This window comes from Carlito syrichta, unplaced genomic scaffold (genome assembly GCF_000164805.1).
Source record: "Carlito syrichta isolate Samal-C Ts95f unplaced genomic scaffold, Tarsius_syrichta-2.0.1 Scaffold92603, whole genome shotgun sequence".
In the NCBI taxonomy this organism is placed as follows: domain Eukaryota; kingdom Metazoa; phylum Chordata; class Mammalia; order Primates; family Tarsiidae; genus Carlito; species Carlito syrichta.
In genome coordinates, this window is record NW_007036699.1 from 121,013 (window position 1) to 145,440 (window position 24,428).

At 38.7% G+C, this 24,428-nt stretch overlaps 1 protein-coding gene across 1 annotated transcript; it reads right to left on the bottom strand.

The window, feature by feature from the left end:
- Positions 1-11,029: 11,029 nt before the first annotated feature.
- On the bottom strand, positions 11,030-24,111 carry TMIGD1 (transmembrane and immunoglobulin domain containing 1). Its single transcript, XM_008060062.2, has 6 exons — positions 24,021-24,111; positions 21,878-22,156; positions 17,286-17,567; positions 12,590-12,693; positions 11,629-11,669; positions 11,030-11,083 (listed from the first exon to the last, which is right to left on the bottom strand). Exons 1-6 carry the CDS (start codon positions 24,100-24,102, stop codon positions 11,080-11,082), a joined length of 792 nt encoding a protein of 263 aa, XP_008058253.1. The 5' UTR covers positions 24,103-24,111; the 3' UTR covers positions 11,030-11,079.
- Between the last annotated feature and the right edge of the window lie 317 nt (positions 24,112-24,428).

Sequence of the window (24,428 nt, forward strand, 5' to 3'; positions counted from 1 at the left end):
AGAGAGAGAGAGGAATGTAAGCAAGAGACCTATTAGGAGACTGTTATTTGTCCTGACGAGGTGAATAATGACTTGGATCAAGAAGACAGTGGTGAAGGTGAAAAGACGTGCATGAGTACAGGTTATATTTTGGAGGTGATCATTCTAACCCTAACCCTAACCTTTGTTCTGTGGTCAAGTTTTGCATGGTATGATGTGGAGTGTGGAGAAGGAATATCTAAGTCAGACTGGGAATTTTAGAGAAAGCTTCTTTGAAGAAATTAGAAATCATCTGAGTTTTGCCCAGTTAGGAACTTGTCAAGTGATAACAGCAAGGGAAAACAAACTCTAGTTGGGGGCAATGGCTTTTGCAAAAGTCTTAAATCAGTAAGTCTCTGTATGGAAACTGGAAGACCTGAGTGTAGCTGATGCGTTAGGACCTTATCCTGAAATTTGCAAAAAAACTCCCTCCATCTTTCTTTCCTTCTGCCAGGGAAAAAGGAAGATCCTTGTGAAAAACAAAGCAAGGAAGTGATCCTCTGCTGGGAGGTTCTTGCTACAAGGAGGTCCTGGTTAAGTTAGCCTGAACATGCTTTTCTTTGCACCATTAACTTTTTTAGAAAATGATTATCCACAATCACCAAAAGCTAAATTTTGTTGAAGTACAAAAAGATTGGAATGAAGATAAAAGGAAAAGAAAGGCAAATGGAAGAGAAAATGACAGAGATGAAACAGGAGAAAATGCATCTGAAAGGAAATAATAATTAGACATCACTGGAGACCAGAGATCCTGGTTTCCTTTTAGGAATGCTGTTAGACTGGCTTTACTTAAGGCTGCAAAACCAGAGCATTCTTGAATTCTTCTTTTGTTTGTGAACTATGCTTTTTACTATCTCAAGCAAATATTTAAGTATAAAAGTATAATAATTATGGTTTTATCCTCTTTTTAGAGACTTTTCTTGAGATAAAACATAAAACTCCCCAAAATAAAGTTAGCGTGCAGGAGTTAATGACTCAATTTCATATTTTCTAATGCATATCCTTTGTGCTTCAACATCCATTCTCCATTTTTGATTCTTACCTATTTTTCTTTCATTTAATTTTCATCTTCTTTGTACCAACAAGAATGATTCATCAGATAAAAGACCGAACACATTCACAGTACAAAAGAAAACTAAAAGAAAGATAATATCTCTCCCTGAATGTGAATTAAATTATTAACCCCTCCCTTTAGGAGTGAAAAGAGAGAAAGAGAAGAAAAGAAGAATTTCTTCAATTAGAAAGTCTTCAATTAGAAAATCTAATTTCTTACATTAAATAAGAAAAGGCAGCATAGAGTTAGAAAAAAGGCCAAAATTTGAAGTCCGTTAGACCTGTTTTTCATTTTTTAATTTTTTTTATTTTTTATTTTTATTTTTTGAGTTGGAGTCTCACTTTGTCACCCAGACTGGAGTGCAGTGGCCGCTCCAGGCCACCGCAGCTTCGACCTGCTGGGCTCCGGCGATCCTTCCGCCTCAGCCTTCCATGTAGCTGGAACTACAGGTTTGTGCTACCATGCCCGGCTGATTTTTTGATTTATTATAGAGATGAGGTCTCGCCTGCCCAGGCGGGTCTTGAATCCACGGGCTCAGGCAATCCACTCACCTCAGCCTCCCAAAGGCGCGGGATTACAGGCTGAGCCACCGAGCCCGGCTGTTTTTTATTTTTTAGAATTTGCCTTCTTTTTTTATTTTTTAGAGACAGGCTCTCTCTTTCTCTGTCACCCAAGCTACAGCACAGTGGTAAGATCATAGATCACTATAATCCTAAACTTCTGGGCTTCAAGGCAGGATCCTCCTGCCTCCTGCCTTGGCTTCTGAGCAGCTATGACTGCAGGCATGCGCCACCACACTCAGCTAATTTTTTATTTTATTTTAACTTTTTTTGTAGAGATGAGATCCTTCTCTGTTGCCCAGGCTGGCCTCCCAAACTGATGGGATTATAGGCATGAGTCACCACACCCAGCGTTAGAACTGGTTTTAAGTCCTACCTATGTATTTATAAGCATATAATCATTTAACCTTTGAGTCTGTTTCATCTTCTGAAAAGTGGGGTAGATAATAATGAGGGCTAAAATATATTGAGTGCTTCCTGTGCCACAGGCATTGTCTTGCATTCTATACAAGTCTTTGCCCATTTAATCTTCACAATAATCCTAAATCAGGAGGCATATTCTATTACCATCCCTATTTTACAGATAAGGAAATGCAAGAATAGAGGGTTTAGGTAACTTGCACATCTTCACACAGCTAGTAAATTGGAAGTCAAAATATAAACCCAGGTAGTCTGTCTGATTCCAGAGACTAAGAACATGAGCCCTGTAAGCCTAACAATTGGAAGATGTAATGTAAGTAAAAGCACTTTGAGACTCAAGTATTTAGATGTGCCAGTCTAAACAATAAACCTGCAGATTTATAAATTGCTGAGTGTTGTATGCGGTTTCAAATTGCCACAAAGTAGGCATTTATGGATAGTTAATGGAACATAATCATAAAGTGTTTCTTAGGCACATGTTTGCAGCTATTAGGTTTTCACATTGGCCTATTTTAATTTGTCTGATGTAGGTAGACAATAATGATGATGACTCAACATGACAAGCTAGGAACCAATGATAGAAGCCTTAATTAAATGATTAATAGCATTGTGGAATCACAAAAGCATTATCCTTACATTTAGAGAAATCAAAAAAGATTGTGAATCTTTAGCAGAAATATGAACTTGTTAACCAATCATTAAATATTTTCTTAAAAACAAATATAACCCACATCTCAAACTGGAGCAAAGTCCTTTAGACTGGTGATTTCCAAATGAGTCAAGTTTGTTGTTAGACACTTTTATGAAGTACTATAACTATAAAATCATTTCAGGAATTCAAGGCTATGATTCTTTAAGGGCAACAAAGTTTATATCCTCTTTGGTGGAATTGTTTAATGATGGCTTTAAGTTGCCTATAAAATCTACAAATAATAGCTGGAGTGAAAATGACCTGTTTCGGACTGAGAATCTGTTTCAAAAGATACACAGTTTGCAAAATGATGCAAGGAAGTAGCAAAGCCTTCTGAGAGTTGTTTCATTATCGTTAAATTTTTTTAAAATGTCAATCATATTATGAGGGCTCACAGGATCTTACAGATTATTTTCTAGTCTAGTCACTCAGTTTTGAACCTGTAAAAGATTATGTGACTTCCTTGAACTGAGCAGCTTATTAGTGGCTGAGCCAGGATGAGAGGTCAGCTTTTTGAAGCAACTGTTCATACATCTGGTAGCTTCATGTATGTCTGGTAGCTACAACTTTTCCATGAGCAATGTTGAATATATATAGAAGAGTTCTATGACAAAACTATAGGATCCCACTGCCCTCCCTTCTGCACTGATTATGTTCAAAGATACAAGTGCAATTGTGGCTTACTCAAGGAGGAGATTCCAAAGTCAAGCGAAAATTGGTTATAGTCAAAACTGTCCTTGCAAATTCCTTGGGAAAACATCTTCAGAGATAGAAATAACTCCTCTTAGTAAGCACAGCAGAGATGGTTTTTATTTCAATATGGAAAAAGAGGGCTGTTTAGTTAAGAACCAAATGAGGTAGTTGACTTGCATTCAGGGGCCATGCTGTAAGAAAAACGCTAATTCTTGACTAGACATTCTCAGCACAGGAGATGCTCACACATAGAGAGCCATGAGGGAGCTAGGCCTGGTTGTGAGAGCTGATTCTCTTCCCCCTATTTTACTCACTTCAGGGCATGTGTTCTTTGAGTGAAGTGCAGGCCTCAGCACAGGTACTTAAAGTTGTTTCTGTCTTTCTCATCTTTCTTTCCCCCTGTCTTTCCTCCCTCCCTGTCTTTCTAGATGTGCTTTTTATTTGAATTCAAATGTTAAATGCATCAATAGCAGGAATGAAGTAAGTCTATATATGTGTGTTCCTGGCATATAGGAAGTACCATATAAATGTTAATTCTTAATGTAAGAGACAATTTAGCCCAGTGACTAAAGAACCAGTAACTATACTACCTTGGTCCAAAACCTAGTTCAGTTACTAACAAACTATGTGATCCAGACCCCATGATTTAAATCCTCTGTGCCTCTGTTTCCTCCTCTGTAAAATGGGTGTGATAAAATACGACCTTTGTTCTGTAATTGTTATAAGGATTGAGTTATAATATATTTAAAGTGTTCAGGACAGTACTCGGTAAGGATTAATAGGAGTATAACTATTGTTATATGATACCACTATCAAGTAACTATTCAAGTAACTCAGAAAACTCTATTTTGACATTTGAGTATTTCCAATAGTTAATGAAAACAATTGGTTTTTGTGTGTGATTGTTTAATTTTTCATCTTCTGTTGCCACTTTTCCTGTCATACAACGATGGGTCACCTGTAAGTCAAAATGGCTGAATGATTGTCTTTTAAAAAAATAAGAACAGTTATAGTACTTATGGCAAAAAGGCAGGATGATGGGAGAAGTGACTCTTCCTAATAGCTGTGTGACCTTGGACAGATCAATTAACCTTTATGAACTTCAGTATCTCAGTTGCAAATCATAAATAATGACAGTATTGCCTATTTTATAGAGTGGCTGTGAGGATCAAACAATATATGTGCAAAAATGTTTTATAAACCATAAGGTAACATGTACATGTGACGGATTGTTATTACTAACTATACTTTAAATCGAGGTTAGCACTATTGTTGTTATCAAGAATGTCAGAAGAAATAAGGACAAAAAATTCATGAATTTCCATAGCAACACTTTACTGTAGAAATACGTTGGAAAGAACTCCAGATCTTCACTTTTTTCTTTCTTTATGTGTGTGTATGTGTGTGTGTGTGTAACTTTTGAGAACTCAGTTTTCATGAATTCACAATAGTGCCTTCATGTTTTTCAGTACTATTTATGTGAAAATGACTCATAAGTTGCTTGCTACATAACAATCTTGATGTTGTAGATAAAAACTCTTGAGAAAATATTACCTGAGTGTTAAGATATTTGTGACTAACATATCCATTTTGTTCTTTGTAGTCTTTGGCATGAGATTGAGTATAAATTGGATTTTTAAAAATAAAATGAGACAAATTAATTTTATTCTGGCTTGCACTATTGCTACCCTATTTCCTCAAAGATGTGTTGTCAATAGATGTCAGGTCTAGTCAAAGGGAAAAGCATGATTATGTTGCAGGGTATTCAGCATTTTATATGACTCAGGGTCCATGGTGGGAGAGATGAGAATGAGCTTGGCCCTGAAATTAAGCATTATTTTATTACTCTAGATGAACCTTTCCCCTGCATTCTTATTGTAATGAAACTACCTGCGTTAGTCAGAATAGTCTAAGGTAGGCTGCGGTAACAAATTAACCCTAAAGTCTTATGGCTTAGAACAAAGGTCTATTTCTCACTTACATATGAACAGGAAACTCTGTCCCACATAATTATTCAGAACCCCAGGCTGACAGATGCTCTGACATCACTCCATAGTTGCCATGTCAGAGGAAGAAAAAACCTAAAGAACATGCACCCTTTTTGCTTTGCTTTGCACCATAATTCTATCCATAGCCTCTCTTTTTTGGATAGGAGTCACACTCTGTTGCCCAGGCTGGAGTGCACAGCCACTGTAGCCTCAACTTGCTGGGCCCAGGCAATCCTTCCACCTCAGCCTTCCAAATAACTGAAATCACAGGCGTCAAAATTACAAAATTACAAAAGCTGCTAATTTTTTTGATTTTTTGTAGAGATGAGATCTCACCAAGTTGCCCAGACTGGTCTTGAACCTCTGGACTGAGGCAGTCCTCTTGCTGTTGCTTCCCAAAGTACTGGGATTACAGGCGTGAGCCACCTCACCTGGCTTCATAGCCTCTTAACTAGAACTAGCCACATGGACTACCTAATGGCAAAATGGCAGGGAAATGTGAAGTGCACAAGAATATTCAGTGAATGATAAATATCTCTGCCACAGTCCCTAGACTCTTAAAGCAGTAAGATGCTCTCAATCATGTTCAAGTACCTTTATCCCCATCCCCTTGCCCCAGGACCATGTAGTGCAGAGGAAGGGACATGGACTGTGGAGTCAGACTGCCCTGGGTTTAAATTTCAGTTCTACCTTATGCTAATTGAAGAACTTCCAGCAAATTGCTTTGATTCTTTACTCCTTCATTTCCTTAGCTATAAAATGGAGACTCAAACACTTACCTTTTAGGGATTGTTGAAGGCTCAAAAATGACCTTTGTAAACCCTTGACAATGAGTAATACTTGGTGATTATTATCATCAGGAGGACAAGCAAATATTTAGGGCAGCAATTCTCAGCTCCAGTTCTGCAACACTGCAGGATATTGCAAATTATCTCAAGGAGTGTTGTAATATTTTCCAAAGGCTCTCCGACTAAGATTATTGTAAATTCCCTTTATTTACTGAAATAAATTCTCAATAGGTCATTAGAAGTAGGGTTGATACTGATATCACTCTTGTCATATCATGAGAGAGGTGAAGTTTTTATTATTCAACCTTTGCCCCTTCTGTGATATCCTCTCTCCTATTTTAGTCCCCAGGCTTAGGATCAGCTTGGGTGTGAATATCAGTTTAGTCACCCCCTGTACATTAGGTAAGCATTCTGAGCCCAAGTGTCCTCATCTTCAAAGTTGGGGTAATCATGACTACTTCATAAGGTTGTTTCTAGGATTAAAAAAGGCAGAGAAAGTCCTCAGCACAGCATAACTTACTGTCCCCTGACTTAGTTCCTCATGGTCATACCTAATCTCTCAGGGAGAGGAAGTTATGAGTGAAAATTACAAAAGCTGTTTCACCAAAATCTTTGTGAGACCATTGAAAGCTCAAGTCAACAATAATCTATAACCTACCTGCCAGAGAATGACATCTATTGGGTAAGAGGATTTTTACCTCCTAGATAACCAGGATAAAACAAACAAAAACCAAGAAGAATTACACATACAAATTCAGATTTCTGACTTCTCTTAAAGAATCAGATCTGTCCCTGATGACAACTATCAGCCCTCTTTTAGACATAGGTGTGCTCTCTGTTTGCCACAGACCTGATGACAACGATCAGCCCTCTTTTAGACATAGGTGTGCTCTCTGTTTGCTCTCTCTACTGTGTTACATCTAGCCTGCTTCCCTCATTGAACTGCTTGACCCCTATTAGAATTGAAGTTTATGACCCCTGGCCAATAGATTCAGTAAAGTAGTTCATGATGGTGCTGATGACAGGATAAAGTTGGTGGAGGAGAAGATTTGTAAGCTTCTTTTTCAATTATCCAAAAAGCCTATTGATGGCCGGGCACAGTGGTTCAGCCTGGAATTCCAGCACTTTGGGAGACCGAGGCGAGAGGATTATCTGAGCCTGTGGGTTCCAGAGCAGCCTGGGCAACTTGGTGAGACCTTGTCTCTACAATAAATCATAAAAACTAGCCGGTCATGGTGGCATGTGTCTGTAGTTACAGCTACTTGGAAGGCTGAGGTGGAAGGACCGCCTAAGCCCAGCAGATTGAGGCTGTGGTGGCCGTGAGTGTGCCACTGCACTCCAACCTGAGCAACAAGAGACTCCAACTAAAAAAAAAAAAGCCTAATAATAATAACTATGTTGCTACCCTCTGAAAGAAGGCACCGATTGAGCCGGGCTCGGTGGCTCAGCCTATAATTCCGTGCCTTTGGGAGGCTGAGGTGAGTGAATTGCCTGAGCCCGTGGGTTCGAGACCCACCTGGGCAACTTGGCAAGACCTCATCTCTACAATAAATAAATTTTAAAAAACTAGCCAGGCATGGTAGCGCGCATCTGTAGTTCCAGCTACTTGGGAGGCTGATGTGGAAGGATGGCCGGAGTCCAGCAGGTTGAGGCTGCGGTGGCCGGGGGCAGCCACTGCACTCCAGTCTGGGCGACAGAGTGAGACTCCAACTCAAAAAAAAAAAAAGAATGCACCGATTAATTAAACACCAGATTTCTTTGCTTTTAGGTAGAATTATGTTAGCTGGGTAATTGTGTTATCGTAAAAGATCAGAATGGCAAGTAGATATCAATGAGAAATGTTTCAAAAGTTGGGAAAACAGATTCCTATCATTTAATAAACTTTGTTTGAAAGACCAGTTCTTTGAAAAATGGGGCCCAAGGAAGAGAAAATAATAATAATCAAAGTATCCTTATCAGTGGAAAGATTGAGAAGGGAGTCCCTGACTTTGTCACTTCTCTGCTGGTATTTGTCATCCTAATGATCAAAAACAGAAGAATGAATATTGGAACTTCAGGTATCTCATGGTAGGTAGAGAAGATATTTGGACAAAGGCAGTAGGGTCTTTTTTTGAGCCCTGGAATTTCATGTTCTTCTAAGGCAGGCTCACTTATGATTTTAAGGCTAATAATAGACATAGTTTTAAAACACAGGCTCTGTTTTTTCCAAACTATAAGTCCAAATGAAGTGCAATGACTTGGAAGGCTCAGGCGGAAGGATTGCTGGAGTCCAGAAGTTTGACACTGAGGTGGCCGTGAACGTGCATGCCACTGCATTCCAGCCTGGGTGAAGGAGTGAAACTCCAACTCAAAAAAAAAAAAAAGAAAATGTAATGACTATTTAAGATACTGCTGTGCTCTGTTAAAACTAAATGTTCCAGCCGGGCTCGTTGTCTCAGCCTGTAATCCCACACCTTTGGGAGGCTGAGGTGAGTGGATTGCCTGAGCCCGTGGGTTTGAGACCCACCTGGGCAGCGAGACCTCATCTCTACATTAAAAATAAAAAAATTAGCCGGGCGTGGTAGCGTGCGCCTGTAATTCCAGCTACTCGGAAGGCTGAGGCGAAAGGATTGCTGGAGCCCAGCAGGGGAGGCTGCAGTGGCCGGGAGCGGCCACTGCACTCCAGTTTGGGCGGCAGTGAGACTCCAACTCAAAAAAAAAAAAAAAAAAAAAACAACTAAATGTTCCTTGCCTGTGCTAATGTACAAGGCCACTGTATTTTATAAGGGTGAAGAAACTACTTATGACCTGTAATTCTTAAGGATTGTTATATGTCCTAGAACAAAGCTGATTCATAATTCTAGTAGGTGGGGCAAAGGGATTACATTTTCAATCCTTCTTGCCAACTCTTTCCAGTAATTTAACTGAACTATGTGGGAATCTTTTGATAATCATATAATTTTTTAGCTAACATGTACTTTAAGGATCTCCTAATCTAACCTCCTTATTTTCCAAAAGTCTGAGAGAGGAAAAAGGACTTGCTCAAGGCTAGAACTTAGGTCTTCTGAGTCTGAGTCCAATGTGATATCTAACTTTTTCAGTTTTGTTTTCCATTTTAAACTATCCCAACCTGCCATTGCCTGAGATCTGTTTTTTCTTTCCAGTCTTGCAGCTTCTACTTAATCATCCAAGCTTTCAGATTTTCTACAATCCTATTTTATCCTCACAGCATTTTCACAAGGCTTCCAGATTCTTGGAGAAATCTCAAATAGGGGACATGATCTGGAGGGTTCTCCACAAAACCTTGCTGGTGCCTCCAAGAAGACAGACATTTGTAGCCTATTGGTTTTAGCACTCTCTCTCTGTGTCCATTCCATGCTGAAGTTTCCAAGGAAGCAAGGCCAGCCTAGCAGCAGGATTGTGTCTGTTCTTTTTAGAAACAAGTCTGTTGAGATTTCATACATTCTGCTCATTTCTTCTTTTTGCTTTTATGTCAATAAGGGGCTTTTTACCACCTGTCTGAAAGCAGCTCTCTCTTGTGCAATGGCACTTTTAGCTACTGCAAAATTAGATGACAAAGTTTTTTTTCTAAGACAGGATGAGCACATCAAACGCGATTCTGGCCAGGACTGCTTCTCTCCGCAGCCCACACTAGTTGTGTGGGAAAGAGAAGCATAGTCTCTTCTGGAGGAAAAAAATAAAGAAAGACTTTTTTTTAGAGGTGGGGAAAGTCAATGATAAATTATGAGAGAGCTGCCATTTAAGTGGAGATACATGAGATGAGTACAGACTGACTTATAATTAATAGATAGATCTATGCAAATGAACGTGTAAAAAGAGGCAAAGGATACTAGTAGCAAAGACACTGGTCAAATCCTCCCCCACCCTGCCCATTCATTGAGATACAGAGTCACAAATTTTGTGACCATGTCAACCATGAGAGGAGAAAAATAAGGACATATGCTGAGTTTTTCATAGTACTAAATTTATTCCATTTTTAAAAGGAATGTCTTATATTCTGAGATTATGCCCTTCCTTTTTTTTTTGAAGTCCTAAAACATTTGTTTTATGAAACTACAGTGAAGGTGGATGATAACTGATATATTTTATGTGCTTCCTTGGCAACTTAAAAAATTGATCACTATATGTCTTTCCTTCTTCTTCTTTTTTTTTTTTTTGGTATGCACTGATTTGTGAGACCCCAATGTCTGCTAACCTCCTACCTAGAAAAATATTCACCAAATAGTAAGTGATTACCAACCTATTTGGAACAAATCTCAATTAATTAACATATACTTCAATGAGAAGACTCAACAAAATCTTACTTCTTTTCTTTTTCTTTTTTCATTTGTTTATTTATTTATTTATTTTTGTTTGAGACAGGGTCTCACCCTGTCATTTGGCTAGGGTACAGTGACACAATCCCAGCTCACTGTAGCCTCAACCTCCTGGGTTCAAGCGATGCTCCCACCTCAGTATCCCTCCCTACCCCCAGTAGCTGCATCTACAGGTGTGCACTACCATGCCTGGTTAATTTTTGTATTTTTTTGTAGGGACAAAGCCTTGTTATGTTGCCTAGGCTAGTCTCAAATTCTTGTGCTCAAGTAATTCTCCCACTTTGGCCTTCCAAAATGCTGGGATTGAAGGTATAAGCCATCATACCTGGCCCTACTTTTCATTCTTAACAGCTCTCTCCATAAAAATGCTCCATAAGTATATCAAGTTAGTCATAACAACTACTGCTAAGTGATTAATGAAACACTTCTTCATAACCTCTGATAGTTTGACAGGAGTGAATTTAATAATAGCAATAAATACAGATGGGACTACATAATTGAGGAGGTCCTGATGCAAAACTCTTCTTGTATTAGATGGCATCTCAGTTTTCTCATCTGAAATGAACCAAGAAATTAATTACACTGATGATCATAGCAATGTGAAAAAAATTCAAGACAAAAATCTCTATTCTGACAGAATGCCTCTTCTTGTTTCCTACTGCCCACTTCACATATACTGAAAGCAAGACTAAAGGAAACTCCAAGGAGAAGACGGTATTTAGGATGGATGTGGCTCCTGATCTTGTTGTGAAGGAGTGTGCTGCAGTGGCTCTCCCCAGGACAGGCTCTCTCAGTCACTTACATTATGTGGCAATAAAATGCTGTTGCACAAGCATTGGCCAAATGCTTAATGTTTACTTCTAAAGAGAGCAGGCTGAGACAAAAGGTGTCCTCAGTTCTAGGTAACCTTTCAACCTGTCTTCCTCTAAATTGGAGGCAGATGTTCCTCCACCTCCCATTATTTTCCTCTGAACCCCTTCACCTCCCAGCACCTCCCATCTCTGGAGGTGTTTGCCTGCAATGATAGACAGCTTTATGATACACATCACTGCAACCCATCTGCTTAGGAAAAATCATTGGCCCCAGCCTGGAGTACTTACAAAGCTGTTTCTCTGTGAGGGACTTCATCCTTTATGCAGAGCTAAAAGCAAACACAATGAGAGGGATAAATATGCCTGCTTTTCTAAGGCCCATGAATAAACATTTTGAACGCTTCAAGGTGGCTCAGGGACAAATGATGTGGAAATACAGCCACCTCTGCATCTGCTCAGGTCTCATTTTTGGGGCCACATTAATAGTTTTTATTAAATTTAGAGAAGATGTAACTCTCAGGATATTTTCAAGATTCTTAGATACCTAAGTATTTCTTTCTTTCTTTTTTTTTTTTATAGGAAACAATTTACTTTAGACTGGAATAGGGAGTGGAATGCATTTCTTCCTGGGATACATCATGCCCAGTTATTATGTGTTTCAGGGAGAATGCCCCTTGCTGAATGATGAATACAGCCTAGGGCCTACTGGCCATTCCTTACAGGCTTTCTGCCATGTTTACCTTCCTTTCGCACTGGATTAACCGGCAGAGTCAAATGGATAGCATTAACCTATGCATGCACATACTCTGAATCATGCTAACAAAGTTAGGCACTCAACAATTTTCCAGCCCACTGCACCCGGGGTGTATGGCTGTACTCCAGAGGTAAGCAGCCAGTGCCATTTTTTAAATGTAGGTCTTTGAATTCAGAGCAGATGTTTCTCCCTATATTTATTTATTATAGCACAGTACCATAGCAACAATAAAGGGAAATTTAAAAGGAAGAGAAATCAGCCCTAAATCCCCTGCCCCAACAACACAGCTATTTTCATGCAGGGCTTGCCCATATGCACTTCTATGCTTTGTAAATCTGTACTCATAATATATATGTAATTTGTATTCCCTTGTATTTTAGATCTCATGGTAGAAAGACCAGATTCAACTTTGCCTAACTCAAGTCACTTATGTTTCCAGTTTTCTGCTTTTATTTAGATGACTGTTTACCCAAGTAGCTTAGAATACTTAGATACCTTCATTATTCTCTTTCTTCTAGCAGTCAGTCCAAAGCACAGTGTGAGAAAGATCACAACACCGGCAGCAATAATGGGTTCTATTGGTACAGCCATCGTCTTATCTGTTAGAAATGGAAACATAGGGAATAGGAGTAAACATTAATATGTGTCTTGCACTATGCATATATCTTCCTCTTCATTAAATTCTCCAACAACCCCCAAAAATAAGTATTATTGTCCTTCCCCATTTTATAGGTCAGGAACCAGGGGATTTGAGAGGTCAGGTTGTCTAAAGTCACAAAACTAGTAAAGCCAGAGGCAGGGTTTGAATCCATTCCTTTGAGGAAAAATAATTTCTTGTAATATGAATAATTCCCCTCCTCAAGCAAGTAGTCAGACCATTTTAGTGCTTTCTTCATTCACAATCTTTGCTACACAGAAAGCAGAAGGGGATTGAAGTTGACATTTTTTTCCTGCCTTTTGATAAGCTCAAAGATATTGGGAATGGTATCCCAGAGGGGTAAAAAGAGGGAGGAAGGCTTTGAGAATGCGAAGCAAAAGGATGGAGGGTTTTCTGAACTAAGAAGGAGAGAGACATCTGTGGTCCCCAAAAGCAGTGGGAACCTTTGCACCTGTACTAGGATGGTGCCCCAAGCAGGTGACAAAACATCAGAGAAAGTAGCTGCATGGTGCCCCTAGGGAAGTAGGACTCTAAGCATTAGCCTTCCCAACCTTGGCAAAGATTTTCATATCTCTCTAAATGACATGGGAGGACAGAGAATCTACTTCTAACTTGGACCAGGAACTGATCAGCAGCAACCATGACAGCCTGCAAGCGAAAGCCCTTTTCTTATTTTCTGAACAACAGGTAAGCTCAGAGGTATTTCACTCATCAGTCACTACAGGCATAGTGCCTGTGTTTGCAAGCTTTTCAAAAGCCTACAAAAATATGAGACCTGAGGGAAAAAAATGAATTGGCTTCAAGATACAAAAAAGTGGCAAAATTAATCAAAATTAATAAAAGTTAAAGCACTCACAAAATGTAACCTTGTGTCAACTATAATCCAACTGTTAAATAATAATGTTTCAACCTCAAGAACCAAATTAATAACTTAATTATAACAGAATTCAAAATCTATGCCAGTTATAAAAATCTTTCAAAATATTTAAAGTCAAAAGTACAGTTAATTTGCTTTGTTTGAATATGTTTGATATATGAGATGAAACTTTCCGAATAAAAGTAAAAGCCAGGCACAGTAGCATGTCCCAGCTACTCAGGAGACTGAGGCAAGAGGATCACCTGAGCCCAAGAGTGTGGGCCTGTAGTATGCTGTGATCACCCCTGTTAGAAGCCACTACACTCTAGCCTGGGCAACATAGCAAGACTCTATCTCTAAAAAAATTTAAAAAGTAAAAGTATTTAAGGTCAATAAGGTTTTTAAATGACGTTTAAGCCTCTGGATTTTGAGGCCACCCAATGTGGAAAAGGGACCCCAATCATGGCTTAAAGAAAATGTTAGGAATTTAAAGGAAATAAAGAGTATGCTATTTACAAACAAACAAACAAAAAGGTAACTGTATGAGATGATCAATACATATATGCATATCAAAACATAGATACAGGCCAGGCTCAGTGGCTCAACCTGTAATCTCAGTACTTTGGGAGGCCGAGGTGAGTGGATTGCCTGAGCCCACAGGTTCCAGACCAGCCTGGGCAACTTGGTAAGGCCTCATCTCTACAATAAAAAAAAAAAAAATTAGCCAGGTGTGGTAGTGCGCGCCTGTAGTTCCGGCTACTTGGAAGGCTGAGGCGGAAGGATCGCTGGAGCCCAGCAGGTTGACACTCGGGTGGCCATGAGCATGCCACTGCACTTCAGTCTGGGCAACAAAGTGAGACTCCAACTCAAGAAAAAGCAAAAAACAAACAAAAAATTAGATATAATAACATATATAATAAAAACTCAATACATTTTTAAAATGTGCTATTTATTGTACAATTGAGTTTGTGGATTGAAGTATAGTCAAGAGATATTTACTGAGTAACTAATGTGTGTTAGGTGCTGAGCTCAGCTCTGTAAAAAACAGAACAGTCACAGAAGCGCCTCTGCCTTCCTGGAGCTCATATTCTAATGAGGGAAACAGACATTTAACAAACAAAAACTACAGATTCAGTATTGTACAGGAAACAGGGCCTGAGGCAGATATGAGAGGTGTAAGGCAGGGAGGAGGGGAAGAAGTGACTTTAGATAAAAAAAATCTGATGAAGCTGGCCTAGGTGGCTCAGCCTGTAATCCCGCACCTTGGGAGGCTGAGGTGAGTGGATTGCCTGAGCCCACAGGTTCGAGACCTGCCTGGGCAACTTGGTGAGACCTCATCTCTACAATAAATAAAAAAATCAGCCGGGCATGGTAGCGCACGCCTGTAATTCCATCTACTTGGAAGGCTGAGGCGGAAGGATCGCTGAAGCCCCAGCAGGTCGAGGCTGCAGTGGCTGGGAACAGCCACTACACTCCAGTCTGGACGACAGAGTGAGACTTCAACTCAAAAAAAAAAAAAAATCTGATGAAAATCTCAGCATTTAATTTCAAAGCCCAATCTCTATATCCCCTATGACTATGAAATTGGATTTCATATTTCCTCCCATAACTGTCTAACACACTAATTACCTTTTAATCATTTTCTTCCCCATAACTTGTCCTGCTCCAGGTAATTCTGGGGAGTAAGTAGTTAAACTTTTGCCTTCTCTTGGTTGTTTCTAAGAATTATTCTCATGAAGGTTTGAATCATACCAACTCTCTGGAGAAACTTTGCTCAATGGGCTTTTTTCTAGGAAGCCCGGCTTCTGTAATAGCAAACTCTGGAACACCCTGAAGGACCTTTACCTTACTGGAGAGCCCCTCCACTTGCATGCCAAGAAACATGCAAAACGAAGGGAAATAAAAGTGGGATGATTAGAAAAAGAAATCAGAATTCAGTCACGGTTGGAATACTTTTACCAAGTCAAATAAAATGAAGTCACATGCAACAGCTTTCATTCCATAAGCACACTGAAATAAACTGCCATTGGCAAGCTTTGGATTCTTTCCATTGAAAGTGACTTTGGCAAGGGGAACTACATAACTGCACCTCTTTCTCCCTTGTCCTGTTTTATGGTCTTATTTGTAACCAGACCTGATATTTTCCTCCCATATTCGTTATGGTAAAATAATTTCAACACATGGGCTAAATCTTGTGCTCCAGAAAAGATCTGTGATATCCTTTCCAGCCTTTGTATGTCCTTGTTTAGGAACTACCCCCACTGAGCTGTGAAGCTGGGAGAGGCTCATGAAAATCTCTGAATTTAGCCTGAGCACCAGCGGCAGAGTGCTTATGTTACAAAGGCAGCCAGGAGCCAGGGGAGTAACAAAGCTAGAAGAAATAAGAAAAACAAGTTGGTTTGGAAGAGCTCCATCCAAAACAAGTTCCTGCCCACCTGAAAGCCAATTTACCAAGCTGGCATCCTGACTGCCACACAAGCTGTGTTTTTGCTTTTGTTTTAATGTGACATAGAGCAATTATAATGTCTTCTTAACCAAGAGGGCTAATGTAATTTCCTAGTCTCCAAGTGTGGTCTTCACAGCCAGTTATGATGGCATGGCATGAGGCCCACCCTACCATGCTTTTGTGGTCCTGGGGGAGGCACATAGCCACAAGGGATTCTACTGCTTCTCTCCGTGGGTGCTTAGGATATTTGTGAGTTTGGTTTTGAAGAAAGTAGCCCCTGGGCATACTGTCACTACATTCAGGATAAATGACTGAACATGCCAGGAATCACTGTGATGGGCATTCAACTGCCAGCAACTCTTCCTCCCTACCAGCCACTATGTTATCTCTGAAGCCCCTCCCCCAGGGAGAGGAAATAAGACATCCTGTGGTTGCATTAATCCAACACTTCTGGCAGGGGTTCAGTTGGCTTTCTGGAGATTTGCAGAATGGCAATGAGTGGTGTATGGAGGCAAATGACAAAGTAGAAAATGTTCTAACAAGATACAGGAGGCTCAGCTTGGGCTGCTCCTCATATACTGGCCCAAGACCAGAAAATGTGTACATGAGTATGTTCTGCTATACCAGGTATTTTGCCTTTCTCTTTTTGTATGATCAAGAAATATGAGGAGGGCAAAAACACTCAGAGCTTCATTTGTTCTCTGTTACAGCAGAGGAGATAAAACTGTATAGATAAAACATGAAGCCAAGAGAAAGTTTTCCCTCATGTTTTCCTACTCCCCCTTCTGATGAGCTTACAGGTTAGACTTTGAGTTAGCAGTGATTTTAGAGATCCATTTTCTTATCTAGTCATCATTTTTCTCCTCTCTGTGTTTTTTACTTCTCTTTTGTTTGCCATTAGGCTGTGAACTCATAAGTTCAGTTACTAAGCACCTTGCTGCCCAGAAGAATTCATGGAAATACCCCTCTCTAAAAACCAATCAGATCATTTCCCACATTTGGTTCTAAAAAAGGATCTTTGCTTAAAAAGCAATGTCCTATATAGAATGGACATAATTCCCCTAAAAGACCGGACTAGATTTCTTAGTGGAAAATTCCTTAGATGGGGATAGTTCTCCAAATAAAATACCAGCTACTAATCATAATTGCCATTGTCATTGTCACCAAAAATATTTACTGAGCATCTAGTCTGTGTTTTGCACTGTACTGGGCATTACTTAAAGAGAGTTACCTTTCACAATCAGGTGAAAGTCCTTTTTGATCTCCCTTTTCAGAGGTGAATTTGCAATACAGGTGTAGGTTCCATTGTCAGATTTCTTCACTTTGGTGATCGACAACTGAAAAGACTCACTTGTCTGTTGGATTTGGTGATGGTTTTTCTCTAAATTCAGGATGCTACTGTTTTTGTGCCACATCATTTGAGCCTGGGGGTTGGACTTCACATTGCAGACCAACTTCACGTTACTGCCTTCCTCAACTGTTTGGAAGTCGTTTCCACTTAGGAGAGGAGGAACTGTAAAACTCAAGCATTTGGATCTAATTAGCAGATAAGCAGTAATTCACTGTCAGTGGTCAAGGTCTTCCTTCAATCTATCTCATGTAGTCATTTATTCACCTGACAAAAATTTACTGAATAACTACTGTATGCCATGTGCTGGGGTAGGAGCTCGGGATACAATGGTAAATAATAATTCCAGTTCCAAATCTCACAAAACTTTGATGGAGAAGACAAACCATGAAGCCATATATTACTATGAACATAATATATTTGATAATGAATATGTACCAAGTAGACAATGTGTAACACTACCCAAGAGTATAAGCCTTGGGTCTTTGTTCTCTGAGAGTTCATAAGTCAACCCATGCTACTGTTGGATAAAACAGTTTTATATATATGTATATTATTTTTAAGACAAGGTTTTGCTATGTTGCCCAAGCTGGTCTCAAACTCTTGGGTTCAAGCAATCCTTCTATCTTGGCCTACCAAAGAGTTAGGATTACAGGTGTGAGCCACTGTGCCTGGATAAAACAGTGTGATATTAAGAAGGCAGGCATTGAAGTTAGCCCTAATTCAATCTACACCACCTACTGTGACTTTGAGACCGTTTCTTAACATATAAGACCTCAGTTTTCTTATCTAAAAAAACAGGATAATAATACACCTTATGATCTGCTATAATTCCTGTAAAAAATTACCATAGTGCTAGCTAATATTGTGGTGGTCGTGATGGGTTTGAGGGTAACTCACACCTTTTGTTTTTGAAATTTATCTAACCATTGTCCTGGCCACTTATTTATCGATGCATATTTGCATTTCCTCAGTGATCCTCTAGAAATAATGCCCTCCTCTCAGAAGATGTTCTAGTAATGACAATTCTGGCATCTATTAAAGGTGAGTAAGTCCCTCTCATCCCTCTGTGTAAGCAGTTCCTTATGACCTCCACAATAAAGGCAGCTAAAGACCCATAAATAGCCAAACACATTAATCTCCATGCCCCTTGCATTTTTCAGCAAAGGCACAGAAGAGTAATAAAATGGTTGGAGAGTGGGAACTGGGGAAAAGGTAGAGGCGGAGAAGAAGGAAACAAGGAGCTTGTATAATCTGCACACTGAATAATTAGACCCTGAGTAGGCTGTGCTATTAATAACTTGCTCAGAAGAATGACATTTTGTTGCTCTTTGAAATGAGCTTGAATTCTGTATCATATCTAACAAGGATTGTTGTAAATATTCAGATATGTAGGAAGCTGCTGGTATCGAGAATATAATTGCCAAGTAGAACTATTTCATTTGTGGGAGATCTTGTTAGTTATTTCTTTTTATTTAACTATTTAAAATTAATTTAAGCATATCCATATATATGAATATCCCCTGTTTAAAAAGTAGTACATTTCAGTTGGGCACAGTTACTCACGCCTATAATCCCAGCACTTTGGGAGCCGAGGTGGGAGGCATGCTTGAGTCCAGAAGTTTGAGACCAACCTAGGCAACATAGTGAGACCTCATCTCTACAAAAAAACCAGGAACTTAGCCAGGTGTGGTGGCACACGGCTATAGTCCCAGTTGCTCAGGAGGCTGAGGCAGAAGGATCACCTGAGCCCAGGAGGTTGAGGCTGTAATGATCTATGATCATGCCACTGCATTCCAGCCTGGGAGTAAGACTCCAACTCAAATTTTTAAAACATATTAGTACATTTCAGATAAAAGTTAAGGCCCTCTTTGACTCCAAGCAGGTCATTTCCTGAGTCCCTAGAGATCTGCTATGTGTTTGATATAAATCCTTCTCAATCTTTTTTTAAAAAAGGGTTTTTCTCTATATAGTATACCTATAGAAAATGTACTGTATTCTTTTAGAAGCATGGGAAGTGTTTAAATAAAAGACTTCATTTATCTCAATAATTTTAATATTTTTGAGATATGTCCATATTGAATCAAAGAAATTTAACACATTGCTTTTAAGTGCTATAGTTATATGACTGTTTATTCATTTGTGTTTGGATGGGCATTAGGTTCTTTTCATTTTAAAATGCTAAGCAATACTGTAATATTTATTTATGCACATGTGCGTGTATTTCTCCAAGGTTAATATTTAGAAGGAGAAATGCTGAGTCATAGGAGAGGGATGCTTTAAATTTTGATAGATATTATGAAACAGGTATCAATTTAAACTTTCAGCAACAACATATGAGAGAATGTTTCTCCACATTCCTCCCCCCCAGTTTATTATTATAAAGCTTCCACTTAGTTCTTGACCTGTTATTTATAACAATAATACTTCCTTTGATTTACAATACACTATACAATAGTCTTATCACTTTTTATGAGCTCATTTTGATTTATTGGCTAATGAGTTTGTTAGTTATAGTATGAATCATGTATATATATATATATATATATATATATAGCAACAATGATATTTAGGAGATTGTCATAAAGATGATTTAAAAAGTGAGTTGAAGCTGGAAAACTGAAAACAATTTCCCTTTCTTTTTTTTTTTTTGTTTCTTTTTGGAGTTGGGATCTTGATCTGTCACCTAGAGTGGAATGCAGTGGTGCTGTCATAGCTCACTATAACCTCAAACTCTCGAACTCAAGGGATCCTCCCATCTCAGCTTCCCAAGTAGCTAGGGCTACAGACATGTGCCACCATGCATGACTAATTAAAAAAGCATTTTTTAATAGAGCTGATGTCTTGCTTTATTGCCTAGGCTGATCTTGAAATCCTGACCTTAGGCAATCCTCTCACCTAGGCCTCCCAATTACTGGGATTACCGGCATGAGTCACCACATCTGACCTGTAAACAATTTATTTAAGTTACCAAATCATATTATTAGCATTTCTGCCATGTTCCCTTAAGAAAGTTCCATGGGAGACCACTAGAGTGGTCTGGAAATTTGTGTTTTGCTCTCAGCTCCAGCTATGATTTGAGCTCCTAGTCTGGGTCTCAGTTTCCTAATTTGTCATTTTACAAGAACTCTGGATTCTATTAAAGTAGCCAAGAGGCAACTTGCTAAAATCCCATTTTTATCAATTAATTGAAAATAAAAAAACTCCTTTGCTTGGGAACATGAAAATGGTCCACTCTAGAAACTCAAGCTTCAGGATGCCAGCATTTTCCAGAGGTGGGTTCCTCAGCATTTTCTTCACCCTTGTATCTCAGGAGCAATGGCATCAATTTTTCACAGAAAAGTTGATTGAGCCAGGAGTAGTGGCTCATGCCTGTAATCCTAGCACTTTGAGAGGTGGAGGCAAAAGGATAACTTGAATCCATGGGTTTGAGACTAGCCTGGGCAACTTGGTGAGATCTTGTCTCTACAATAAATAAATAAATAGCCAGATGTGGTGGTGCACACCTGTGCTTCCAGCTACTTGGAAGGCTGAGGTGAAAGGATCACCTGAGCCCAGCAGGTTAAGGCTGCAGTGGCTGTGAGCGTGGCACTGCACTGCAGCCTGGGCAACGGAGTGAGACTCCAACTCAAAAAAAAAAAAAGAAAGGAAAAGTTAATCGAGCCCACTGAGGTCAAATGGCTTTGATTTTTATTACTATGTTCCAATTCAAGAGCTCTTTCTACCAAATCATACCACATCATCACCCTATCTCATATCACCCCTCACCATACCATCCACACCTCCCTCATACAGAATCAGCTTTCCACTCAAACAATCCACATGATCACCTACATGATATCATTTGATGTTCCCGTAACCCTATATAGTTCTACCAATGGATCACAAATACCTAGAACCCAACCACTGAAGAGCTTCACCTTTTTAGATATTAAAGGATCATCAATGAAAGGCTTTCTAAGAAGAACACAAAAACTGGACACCACAAAGGAAAAGATTGGCAATTTAAAATATATAAACCTTGAATATTTCAATATGGCAGAAAAAATCATGATAAAAATTTTCAAAGAACAAATAGGATAAATATTTATAATCCCAAATAATAAAGAACTAATTTCTTTAATCTATAAAACCCTTTTACAGATTAATGAGAAAAAGGCAAATAACCCAGTTTTCTATAATAAGTAAAGAACACAAGTAGGCATTGCACAGAAAAAAAATAGCTAATGCATTTTCAAAAAGGTGAACACCATTTTTAATTTCAAAATTAAAATAAGATTTCAATGAGGGTGGGAAATTCTTGGAGTTTGAAGATACTCAGTGGTTGTGAGGTTGTGGGGAAATAGGCATGCTCATGCTTTGTTGTGGGAGCATAAATCAGGCAATTTGGCAAAATTAAAGTCTAAATTTCAGCTACCACTTAATGTAGCACAGACGTTACAGACTGACTTGCAATGTTTTCTCCCTTCACTCACAGCTAACATTCAGCACCACTGAAATGGACACCGTCTGATCCCTCTGCAGCCTGCAGGTAAAGCTGACTCCGTTGTCATTTTCACTGATGGAAGAGACACAGACAGAGCTGGAGTTGATTTTGTTTCCAGGTTTCAGATCCACTCTCCCCTCTTCTCGATACCAGAGAAGTTCTTCCTCTCCGGTATGGTTTTGAACAGCACACTCCAGAGATTCTCGGGAGCCATTCCAAGTATCTAAGATATAGTTCTCAGTTTTACCATTCACAGTTAAAAAAGAACCTGGAAGTATAAGGAGAAAATACTAAGATATACAGAGTAAACAACCTAGGTGTCCATCAACAGAGGATTGGCTAAATAAGTTATGTTACATCAGTAGAACAAAATAAACTCTCAACAATTAAAAATCATAATATTGATTTATGATTTTTTACAAAGAAAAAGATCCATAATGTATTTCTTAACTAAAAAAAGAAAAGGGTTAAGATGCTGGTCACTAAAGTTTGCTGCACATTGGAATCTCCTGGGAATCTTTTAAAAACTACTGATTCCTGGCTGTCATCCCCAGACATCTGACTGATTGACATGAGTGTAACTTGGGCATTGGGTTTTTTAAAAGCCCTATCCCTCCACACTCCATGATTCTAATTATGCAGTGATATTTGAGAACCACTAGGTTAGAAACCAGGATGTACAGAATGATCACACACACACACACACACACACACACACACACACACACACACACGCATGTATATATATACACATTCACATGCCAAATTTAATTTGTTTACTTCAAGGTGTTGGAAGTAGGAAAACAAAGAGGCAAAATGGGAAAATGTCTAAGATACAAAATTAGGTGAAGAGGAAGAATAGAAATTATATCTCTAATAATTACTACAAATGTACCCAAATTGAATATGCATATAATATGAACAAAACTGATTTGAAAGCATTTTACTGATTAGGTGATAGAATTTATGGACAATAAGGTCTTGCATTTCTGATGTTTTAATGTTGTTCTGGCAGTGAGGCAAAATTAAAAGATTTGCTTAGCTGGGGCTTGTAAGCTAGACAAATTTTTGTGGGGTGAGTGATCATGATATATAGCAGGTTTTTTTTCCAGCTCTAATTTTTAGAAATCCACTCATTGCATAGTAATATATATGAATTTAACTGTTTATTTTCCTGGTTCAGAAGAAAGTAGCAAAAGCTAAAAAAAACAAAAAACAAAAAAACTTTAGCTACCACAGAACTGCACCCCAGACAACATTTGTTAATATATTCTATAAACACATTAATTTTTATTTTATAAAGCTTAAACTACTGGTAAAGACAATGTGATTTTTGCTTAGTATATTTTAAAATCTGGAAGGATATACACTGAAACATTGAATGGCTATCACTAAATGATGGGATTTGGAGGGATTTTTACTTTTCTTTATTCTTTTTTAGATTGCCTTATTTATTTTACAATGATTATGTATTACTTTTAAAATCAGAGAAGAGGGTAAACTATTCTCAGGTGAGGGTGGGGAACAAATGCAGGAAAGATTTTTATGTAAGTGATATATTCAAATAAACAGAAGATTGTTTGGGGCAAGATTAGTAATAAAATGCATTAAAATATAGAAAAATTCTGGCTGTGACTCCTTAGAGAATAGAATACCTTGTCTGGTAAAGTAGAACCCTAAAAACAATATTTTTCTATTTGATTTTTTAATGTTATTTGATTCCTATACTATTAGCCATACTGTGTAGTCAATTTAGAATTTAAAGATATACCCAATATCCATTGATTTTTTTTTTTCTTTTGAGTAAGGATTCTCTCTGTTATCCAGGCTAGAATTCAGTGGCACAATCACAGCTCACGGCAGCCTCAATCTCCTGGGCTCAGGCAATTCTTCTGCCTCAGCCTCAGGAATAGTTGGAACTGCAGTCACAAGCAACCACAGACAGCTAATTTTCTGATTTTTTGTGGAGTCCAGGATGGTCTCATACTCCTGAGCCCAAGCAATCCTCCCACCTCAGTCTCCCAAAGTGCTAGGATTACAGACACGAGCCACTGATCCCAGTGCATTGATCATTTTTTTTAATCTAAAAATTTTCTTTATCTAAAAAGAGGCCAGAAAGAATGTTAACTTACTTGTTATCTCATGTGGCAGAAATAAAATTACTAAGAGAAGAAATCTACACATTTGCATTATACTGCTCCTCTTCCATGTCATCTTTAATGAATTTGAGTTGGACCTACCAAAGGAAAATGAGTGCTGTTGGTTTTGTACTTTGGTCTACAATGAGTTTATGAACATTCCTCTTGTCTACTGTGCATTTAAAATAAAGTCCCAGATGAATCATTCCAGCTATAATGGTACTACTTCTAGTTTTTAATTAAACAACCCTATTCTAAGTTCAAAGTACTTTCATTATTAAATAATTTTTTAAGGGAAAAAAAAGGAAAACCACAAGGAAATACACTATAAAATATAGGGCAGCTTTAGGGCACCCTGGAGAAGATAAAACCAGTCTTCTCCAGAGAAATTGATAGAGTTTC